Here is a 10,481-nt window from a genome sequence, read left to right on the forward strand (position 1 = left end):
ATAATGATGGAATTTATTAAGCGCTTACTATGTGCAAAGCACTGTTCTAAGTGCTTTGGAGGATACAAGGTGATCAGGTTGTCCCACGGGGGGCTCACGGTCTTAATCCCCATTTTCCAGATGAGGGAACTGAGGCTCAGAGAAGTGAAGTGACTTGCCCAAGATCACACAGCAGACACGTGGCGGAGGGGGGATTCGAACCCATGGCCTCTGACTCCAAAGCCCGGGCTCTTTCCACAGAGCCACGCTGCTTCTCTGTGTCTAGTCTAGGGTGTGTCTGTGTCTAGTCTCCTAAACCCTTAGTGCCCTGCAACACTCACTAGAAAAGCAGAATAGCCCAGAACAGCACTGGCCCCGGAGTCAGAAGGACCTGGGTTCTAATCCCGGCTGTGTCGCTTTGCTGTGTGACCTTGGACAAGTCACTTTGCTTCTCTGTGCCTCAGTTACCTCATCTGTAAAATGGGAGTTAAGACGGTGCGTCCCATGAGGGACAGGGAGTATATCCAACCCAACTGGCAGGTGTCTACCTCAGTGCTTAGTATAATAATAATAATGATGGCATTTATTAAGCGCTTACTATGTGCAAAGCACTGTTCTAAGCGCTGGGGAGGTTACAAGGTGATCAGGTTGTCCCACGGGGGGCTCACAGTCTTAATCCCCATTTTACAGATGAGGTAACCGAGGCACAGAGAAGTTACATGACTTGTCCAAAGTCACACGGCTAACAATTGGTGGAGCCGGGATTTGAACCCATGACCTCTGGCTCCAAAGCCCGGGCTCTTTCCACTGAGCCACGCTGCTTCCCTGGCACATAATGAGCACCACACAAATACCACAATTATTATTAGAAATTCAATATATGACCCTGAGGGATGGATGGATGCTTGACCTGTTTGATAAAATTAATGCTTCAGACACATCCCCTCTTAGGCTGTACGTTCCTTGTGGGCGGGGAACATGTCTAACAACTCTGTTGTATTGTATTCGCCCAAATGCTTAGTACCATGTTCTATATAGAGTAAGCACTCAATAAATAGCACTGATTGACGACTTACAATGCCCCACGAGCTACCAAAGCTTCGACATTTTGTTTGTCTATTTCCAGAGCCTTGTTGTATTCATTCATAGCATCCACGTGACGACCAACTTTGAAGTAATCAACCCCGATCTTCACACTGAAAAGGAAAACATCTCTACAGGTCATATTTCTCTAAACAAGCCATCTTCGACATTAATAGATTTATTCACGATATACTTTGTTAGCCATAGGGGATAATTCTTCTGAAAAAGAACAAAGTCATCCATACCACTTTAGAGCCCAGGAGGCAGACTGTTTCTTCCTTAACGCAGAAGCAAAATCTTCCTCGGAGAAATTCTGGCTACAAAATGGGGAGCACACGCCTAGTCAGTTGCACAAAATTGCGATTTGAAACTTTTTAATGCAGGAACAAGATTCAGAGTTGATTGTCATCGCGGATGAAAACTCACCCGGATCAGTACGCGGAGGAGATGTGCCTTCAATAAGGCTTTGACGGTGGGGAGACTCATTGCCTGTCGGATATGGGGAGGGCTAGGGCTTATCAGGCCAGCGGCAGGGCGTGATGAGGTGCACTGAGTAGGATGGCATTAGAGGAGTGAAATGTGTGGACTGGGTTGAAGCAGGAGAGTAGCGTGGTGAAGGTAGGAGGGGGCGAGGTGAAACCTTGAGTGCTCCTTGGAATAACGGGATTGGGGCAAATCACAAATCTGATTTGTGCCTATAAGTGGCCCGTCACCCTCCCCAAATCCAGTCTGGCACTGCCTTTGCGGTTCTACAGCGGGCAGAGCAGAGGACGAAGTAAAGCCCTTTACCGCTTCCTTGCACTTACCCAATTGCATCTCCCCGTTGCAGAAATTCCCCCAACAATTTTTGCTGCAGCGAGCCCAAGGATGAATGGAACAACTGTGGCCCCCCTGGTTTGAGATCTTTCTTCCCCGGGGCACTCCCCTACTTCTCCTCACCCCCTAACAGAGGTATGTCAAACTCATGCCTATCGACGGGCCACCCAGGTAATAATAATAATAACGACGGCATTTATTAAGCGCCTACTACATGCAAAACACAGTTCTAAGCGCTGAACATTATGGGCTTATGGGATGGGCTGGACATTTTTAAAAAAACCCAACTGCACAGTAATAATAATAATAATGGCATTTATTAAGCGCTTACTATGTGCAAAGCACTGTTCTAAGCGCTGGCGAGGTTACAAGCTGATCAGGTTGTCCCACGGGGGGCTCACAGTCTTAATCCCCATTTTACAGATGAGGGAACTGAGGCCCAGAGAAGTGAAGTGACTTGCCCAAAGTCACACAGCTGACAGTTGGCGGAGCCGGGATTTGAACCCATGACCTCTGATTCCAAAGCCCCTGCTCTTTCCACTGAGCCACGCTGCTTCTCTACAAATTCAGTACTAAGAATTTGTAAAAGATTACCAACTTATATTATCACTAAATAGAACAGAGAGAAATAAAATAAGTGAGTTGAAGGCTCTATGACTTTCCTCTGGGCTTATGGGATGGGCTGGACATTTTTAGGATCAGTCAATCATATTTATTGAGCGCTTACTGTGTGCAGAGCACTGTACTAAGCGCTTGGGAAGTACAAGTTGATGGGCTGGACCTTTAAAAAAAAAACCCAACTGCACAGTACTAAGAATTTGTAAAAGATTACCAACTTATATTATCACTAAATAGAACAGAGAGAAATAAAATAAGTGAGTTGAAGGCTCTATGACTTTCCTAGGCATACAGGAGCGGGGTTTCCATCGGGTGGGGTGTTGGCCCAAGGATAGGGAAGAAAAGGGACGGCGTGCGTTAGAATTAGAGCCAGAGGTACTCGGGTGATTTTTCTGCTCAGACAGCCCAAAGCACCAGCAGCAGCAACAGGAGAAACACATGGGGAAAGAGACCCTCTGCAAGCCCTGCAGAGCGCACCTGTTCCTGGGCCTAGGGACGCATGGACTGAGAAGCAGTGTGGCTCAGTGGAAAGAGCCCGGGCTTTGGAGTCAGAGGTCATGGGTTCAAATCCCGGCTCCGCCAATTGCCGGCTGTGTGACTCTGGGCAAGTCACTTAACTTCTCTGAGCCTCGGTCCCCTCATCTGGAAAATGGGGATTACGACTGTGAGCCCTCCGTGGGACAACCTGATCACCTTGTAACCTCCCCGGTGCGTAGAACGGTGCTTTGCACATAGTAAGCGCTTAATAAATGCCATTAATATTATTATTATTACTCCTGCTGCTGCTAAAGCTGCCAGTTTCCAGGATAGGAAGGCCTGTCGAATGGCCTTCCTCCTCTCCCCCTCGTCCCCCTCTCCATCCCCCCCCATCTTACCTCCTTCCCCACAGCACCTGTATATATGTATATATGTTTGTACAGATTTATTACTCTATTTATTTATTTTACTTGTACATATCTACCCTATTTATTTTATTTTGTTAGTATGTTTGGTTTTGTTCTCTGTCTCCCCCTTTTAGACTGTGAGCCCACTGTTGGGTAGGGACTGTCTCTGTATGTTGCCAATTTGTACTTCCCAAGCGCTTAGTACAGTGCTCTGCACATAGTAAGCGCTCAATAAATACGATTGATGATGATGATGAATGGCCCTCAAAACCCTGGAAACCTCGGAGGGTAACAGCAATGCCTGCGGCCAGAAGCGAGGGCTGGGGTGGCCAGTACAGAGGTAGGAGGGGGGTGGCGGTCACCGTGTCTTTCTCCTTGAGCATCCCTGCTGCAGCCCGGGGCAGCATCTGAAGCCTGACATGCCCAACGGCTCCGTGGAAGGAGCCCGGGCTTTGGAGTCAGAGGTCGTGGGTTCAAATCCCGGCTCCGCCACTTAGCTTTGGGACTTTGGGCAAGTCACTTCACTTCTCTGGGCCTCAGTTCCCTCATCTGGAAAATGGGCATTAAGACTGTGAGCCCCCCGGGGGACGACCTGATCACCTGTAACCTCCCCAGAGCTTAGAACAGTGCTTCGCACATAGTAAGCGCTTAATAAATGCCATCATCATTATTATTATTCCACGCTTGAAAGCCCCGATCTACGGCCCCTGAAAATCCCATCTCTGAGATTTCCTTTGGATTAACGGCAGAATGCAAAGACATAAGAAGGCGGAATCCTACCTCTGAAGGCCTCTCATTAAGGATGGTGGCTTGGCTTCACTTATTCCCAGTTTTCCTAGAAGAAATTCAACTACTCCTGGATTAAAAAAGCCCAAGGAATGCTGCAGGACGTTTTCGTATGTCTCCAAAGAATTGCTACTTAGTTCGACACTCCGCCTTAAACAGAGACAAGAATGAAATGAACTGCAACTGTGTACGCAAAACCTCTTTCTCTAACTTTGATTTCCAGTCTCAGTTGTTTAGGTAGTGTTTACCTAGTTCACCCTAATGAATAAATACTGTCCACTTTTCTAAAGAACAGACAAGTGGAGTATCTATTTATGTGAGCTTGCTGTGGGCAGGAATGCGTCTGTTGTTATATTGTACTCTCCCAAGCGCTTAGTACAGTGCTTTGCAGAGAGTACGTGCCCAATATCACTGAATGAATATATTTTAAAAATCTACCTTGCTACCAAAACAGCTGAGAGGAGAGCACAGGAAAGTATAGGGAAAAATCTAGTACTTAGTTGTACTAATTACAGCACTAAAAGAACTCTGATTCCCCCTACCCCCGTTCCATATTTAGAGAAAAAAGAATGGGTTTCGGGGAAGTTAACATCAAAATTGTATCGGCTAATTTTTGTGAATAATTTGCCGACATTTTCCCAGAAATTATGATTATTTTTTTAAGAGAAACCAAATATTACACCCAACTAATATTACACCCAACTTTACACTAGATAGATGAGGTGGAAGAGAAGAGCTGTACAGGGACACTGCGAGTTTTTCATGATAACAGTCAACTATTTTTTTTCAAGAGAAACCAAATATTACCTATAGTGCGACGGAAGGTCTTCAGAGCTAATTACACCCAACTTAACACTAGATAGATGAGGTGGAAGAGAAGAGCTGTACAGGGACACTGCGAGTTTTTCATGATAACGGTCAATTACTATTTTTTTAAGAGAAACCAAATATTACCTGTAGTGCGATGGAAGGTCTTCAGAGTTAATTACACCCAACTTAACACTAGATAGATGAGGTGGAAGAGAAGAGCTGTACAGGGACACTGCGAGTTTTTCATGATAACGGTCAATTACTTTTTTTTAAGAGAAAACAAATATTACCTGTAGTGCAACGGAAGGTCTTCAGAGCTAATTACACCCAACTTAACACTAGATAGATGAGGTGGAAGAGAAGAGCTGTACAGGGACACTGCGAGTTTTTCATGGTAACGGTCAATATCTTTGATTCCGGCTAAAAGGTAGAAAATGTCGAGGATAACGTGTGAAAGAGCAGTAGCAACAGATAGCTTGCAAAACCAACTAAACATCTAATGAGATTTTTTTTTTAAAGTTGCTTTTTTAAATCTATACTAACAAAAATGAATTACCTTGAATGATGTCACCGGTTTGGTAATACGATAAAGGATCACCATGGTTACTTTGAGAAGGCACATCTCTTAATGGACAGAGTGCCTACAAGAGAAGGCATCAAAAAACTATAACTCTGATCCTTTAAAAATAAAATTAAAAAAGTGCACCATGAAAGTCCTTCAGCATTTCTCGAGTGGAAGGTCATTCATTCATTCAATCGTATTTATTGAGCGCTTACTGTGTGCAGAGCACTGTACTAAGCGCTTGGGAAGTCCAAGTTGGCAACATACAGAGACGGTCCCTACCCAACGACGGGCTCACAGTCTAGGTTGCGACGGATTCCCGTGGGCAGGGATTTGCCTCTACCAACTCCGTTATGCTGCATCTTCCCAAGCGCTTAGTACAGTGTGGCTTAGCAGAAAGGGCCCGGCCTTGGGAGTCGGAGGTCGTGGGTTCTAATCCCGACCCCGCCGCTTGTCAGCTGTGTGACTTTGGGCAAGTCACGTCACTTCTCTCTGCCTCAGTTACCTCATCTGCCAAATGGGGATTAAGACTGTGAGCCCCACGTGGGACAACCTGATCGCCTTGTAAGTACCCCAGCGCTTAGAACAGTGCCTGGCACATAGTAAGCGCTTAACAAATACCATAATTATTATTATTACAGTGCTCTGCACACGGTAAATGCTCAATTAACACCACCGATCGACCTCTCAAAGAATCAAAAATACGGCCTAGCGGGAAGAGTTTGGCACTGGGAGATGTTCAGGCACTTTGCCCCACCTCAAAAGGAGTGGGGCTAAATAGCTGTTGGGGGCATCGTGAATATGCAGTTCATTCATTCATTCATTCATTCAATCGTATTTATTGAGTGCTTACTGTGTGCAGAGCACTGTACTAAGCGCTTGGGAAGTACAAGTTGGCAACATATAGAGAAGGTCCCTACCCAACAGCAGGCTCACAGTCTAGAAGGGGGAGACAGACAACAAAACAAAACATGTGGACAGGTGTCAAGTCATCAGAATAAACAGAAGTAAAGCTAGAATTTCATTCATTCATTCAATCGTATTTATTGAGCGCTGCACACTTGTCCTTGTGGGCTGCTGAAAAACGACCCGGGATTTTCACATGACCACATGACATTTTACATAAAAAGCAGCTGCGTCTCATCTGCTGTGTGACCATGACCAAGTTATTTAGTTTCTCTGTGCCTCAGTTTCCTCGGATGAAATACAAGGATTCAGCACTCGTTCTCCCTTCTCTTTAGACCGTAAGCCCCACGTGGGGCAGGGATTGTGTTCAACCCAATTATCCTGTAACTATCCCAGAGCTAACTACAATGCTTGGTACGTAATGAGTGCTTAGTCAATATCACACTTTTATTTCTTATTAAGAAGCGTGACTTAGTGGAAAGACCAGGAGACTGGGAGTCCAGAAGCCCTGGGTTCTAATCCCATCTCTGCCACTTGTCGGCTGTGTGATCTTGGGCGAGTCACAATTTCCGTGCGCCATACGCTCCCATCCGAAAAATGGGGAATTCAATACTCGTTCTCCTTCCTACTTACTCTGTGAGGCTCACGTGGGATCTGATTATCCTGTATCTAGTACAGTGCCTGGCTTACAAATACTGCAGTTATTCCTATTACATCTGTCTTGTCTTCCAAGGATGTGGAGCTCATGCGCTCTCGTTCCCTCCCCACCTCCATTATAGGAAGGGTGAGTAAAAACCAAAGATGTAAAATTCTGCCATGCAGTGACAAAGGTGACAGGAGGCCTAATGGTATGGAGTGAGCCAGGTTCTACTTCCATTCTAGTCTTTCCTTAAATTCAAAAATTTAAGTTCGGGGGGCCGGGGGGTACTGTGGAATGAAAGTTATGTTACTAACACACATAGTTAATTGGTAATGTTTTGATGTGAACTAAAGAGTTTGTAAAGGCAACTGAAATATTAATAAAATGATGCTCAGGGAGGACCTGGATTGAAAAAAAAGTGATCCATGATAATAAAACACTACTGGATACAACTGATATTCCAAGTCAAATGACATATTTCTCCTAGGAGAGAACAAAATTATTTACTCAACTGATATTTACTGAGCATTCATTCATTCATTCATTTGTTCAATCGTATTTATTGAGCGCTTACTGTGTGCAGAGCGCTGTACTAAGCACTTGGAAAGTACAATTCAATAACAGGGACAATCCCTGCCCAACAGCGGGCTCAGAGTCTAGAAGGGGGGAGAGAGACATCAAAACAAGTAAACGGGCATCAACAGCATCAATATAAATAGAATTATAGATACCTACATCAACAGCATCAATATAAGTAGAATTATAGATACATACACATCATTAATAAAATAAATAGAGTGATAAATATGTACATATATACACAAGTACTGTGGGGAGGCGGGTAGAGCAGAGGGAGCGAGTCGGGGTGATGGGGAGGGGAAGAGGAGCAGAGGAAATGGGGGGCTTTATGCCTGGCATCTACTGGATACTATGGGATGGAGAGACTAGGGATTCAGACCATATCATCCTTGCTCTTTAGGAGCTAACACATAATTATGAAATTGAAAAATTGAGAGCACTGCTAAACCGATAACACTGTAAAACTGAGAAACTATGTCTAGTTACGTAAGATGACAATGGGGTGGGCTGGACGCCATTTTAAATTTCCTTTCCATCCCGATTAAAGCTCATCTAAAACAGAAAAAAAAGTAGCGATCATGAGGACAAAATCAACAAATACGGAGGAACTTACTGTGATTTCTAGGTGGGATATATCCCTTATGATGCCACTGCCGAGACAAATCAACACCATGAAAAAGCCAAATTCACGAATTGAACTTATTCGTCCGATCACCACATCGCCCCGCTCAACATCTCGAAAAAACAGCTCCCTCCTGTCTACATCAGGGACCTCCATGAACTGCTCCAACGGCGGCAGGACGGCAAAATAATCTAGAATACATAAAATTGCCAAAGTCGCGATCGGCTTGAAAGCTCTTCAGAAATTACGTGGACTTCCTGGAACGTACGACGGGGATCTACCTTCATTTTCTTCATTTATTTCGGAAACTGCGGGTGCATTTGTTTTCCATGACAGAGCGAAGAGGAGATCCGCTTTTCTTGAAATGAACTTCTGAATTTCAATGTTGTCAATTCTCTTCTCTTTCCTAAGGAACAAAACGAGTCTTTTTAAAACCACAGTGTTCCGCCCCAATCACTCTGTACTGTAAGCTCCTTCTAGATGGTCAACTTCGTTAGGGAACGTGACTGCTAATTCTCTCCCAACCGCTTAGTACAGTGCTCTGCAAATAGTAAGCCCTTAATAAATACCACTGATTGACTGATACTTGAAATCTTTCTCCGGGTTCTCATCAGATCCAAATTCCTAATTATGACGATGGAGATCCAGGCTGCTATTTCCCACTTAAATCTTCTCAGGGCCGCGTGAAACACAAAACGGACACCCTCAGCACTTTCTTCTAGCTGTGTATTCGATTACTTCCCTCGACTACCTGTAAATACCTTTTTTAATGGTACTCGTTAGGCGCTTACTCTGTTCCAAGCACAGTACTAAGCACTGGGATAGATACAGGATAATCAGGTTGGATGCAGTCCCTGTCCCGCACGGGACTCACAGTCTAAAACAGGAGGGAGGGTTTGATCCGCACTTTACAGGTAACCGAAGCACAGAAGTTAAATGACTTCCCCATGGCCACACGGCAGACAAGTGGTGGAGGCAGGATTAGAACCCAGGCCCTCCGACTTGCTCTTTCAACTTGGCCACCCGGCTTCCCGTGTCCTCCATGACTTTGACGCCTGTCTCTCCCGATACGGTCAAAGTTACTGTTTTGTACTTCCCAAGAACTTAGTAAAGTACACTGCAATAAGCGGCCACATAATAAATACTTCTTCCCTGGCATCTGTGCCAGCCGGGGAAGGACGTTTACCGTGGGAAATTGGAGACCCCTGGAGTTTCCCAGAGTTGGCTGGGAATGCTTCCCAGTTCTGGGATCTGGGGTGATTTAGCCCTTCCCTCTTTCCTCACAGTTGTGAGAGATGAAGGAAGAGTTAAAATCCCCCAGGAAATCCAGGCCAAATCAGTACCTCAGACTCTACTGGAGCCGAATGAGATCCCGTGAGCCTTTTTGGATCCCCCGCTCTCACTGGGGGCCTGCAGCTGGAATTCTGTTCCCTGTGGTTGCACCAAACCTTCGCCGCCCCCAAAGCACTTCCACACCTCCTGTTCCGCCGTCAACCCTAGAGAAGCAGCGTGGCTCTAATGGAAAGAGACCGGGTTTTGGAGTCGGAGGTCGTGGGTTCAAACCCCGGCTCCGCCAGTTGTCAGCTGTGTGACTTTGGGCAAGTCACTTCACTTCTCTGGGCCTCAGTTACCCCATCTGTAAAATGGGGATTGACTGTGAGCCTCCCGTGGGACAACCTGATCACCTTGTAACCTCCCCAGCGCTTAGAACAGTGCTTTGCACATAGTAAGCGCTTAATAAATGCCATTATTATTATTATTATTCTCTGGGCCTCAGTTACCTCATCTGTAAAATGGGGATTAAGACTGTGAGCCCCCCGTGGGACAACCTGATCACCTTGTAACCTCCCCAGCGCTTAGAACAGTGCTTTGCACATAGTAAGCGCTTAATAAATGCCATTATTATTATTATTATTCTCTGGGCCTCAGTTACCTCATCTGTAAAATGGGGATTAAGACTGTGAGCCCCCCGTGGGACAACCTGATCACCTTGTAATCTCCCCAGCGCTTAGAACAGTGCTTTCCACATAGTAAGTGCTTAATAAATGCCATTATTATTATTATTATTATTATTCTCTGGGCCTCAGTTACCTCATCTGCAAAATGGGGATTAAGACTGTGAGCCCCCCGTGGGACAACCTGATCATCTTGTAATCTCCCCAGCACTTAGAACAGTGCTTTGCACATAGTAAGCAC

General features: G+C 45.4%; 1 protein-coding gene across 2 annotated transcripts in view; it reads right to left on the reverse strand.

Annotated features, from left to right (window-relative positions):
• The window catches only part of TTC14 (tetratricopeptide repeat domain 14), a 40,055-nt gene that overhangs the window by 10,690 nt on the left and 18,884 nt on the right, over nt 1–10,481 (reverse strand). For both annotated transcript variants that reach the window (XM_038743529.1, XM_038743539.1), the window contains exons 2-8: nt 8,567–8,691; nt 8,277–8,476; nt 5,533–5,617; nt 5,267–5,396; nt 4,161–4,316; nt 1,308–1,379; nt 1,056–1,175 (exon numbers count right to left, since the gene is read on the reverse strand). In XM_038743529.1, the coding sequence (XP_038599457.1) occupies nt 1,056–1,175; nt 1,308–1,379; nt 4,161–4,316; nt 5,267–5,396; nt 5,533–5,617; nt 8,277–8,476; nt 8,567–8,691 (888 nt within the window). The remainder of the gene's footprint in view (nt 1–1,055; nt 1,176–1,307; nt 1,380–4,160; nt 4,317–5,266; nt 5,397–5,532; nt 5,618–8,276; nt 8,477–8,566; nt 8,692–10,481) is intronic.

Source organism: Tachyglossus aculeatus, chromosome 1 (assembly GCF_015852505.1).
Source record: "Tachyglossus aculeatus isolate mTacAcu1 chromosome 1, mTacAcu1.pri, whole genome shotgun sequence".
NCBI classification, from domain to species: Eukaryota; Metazoa; Chordata; class Mammalia; order Monotremata; family Tachyglossidae; genus Tachyglossus; species Tachyglossus aculeatus.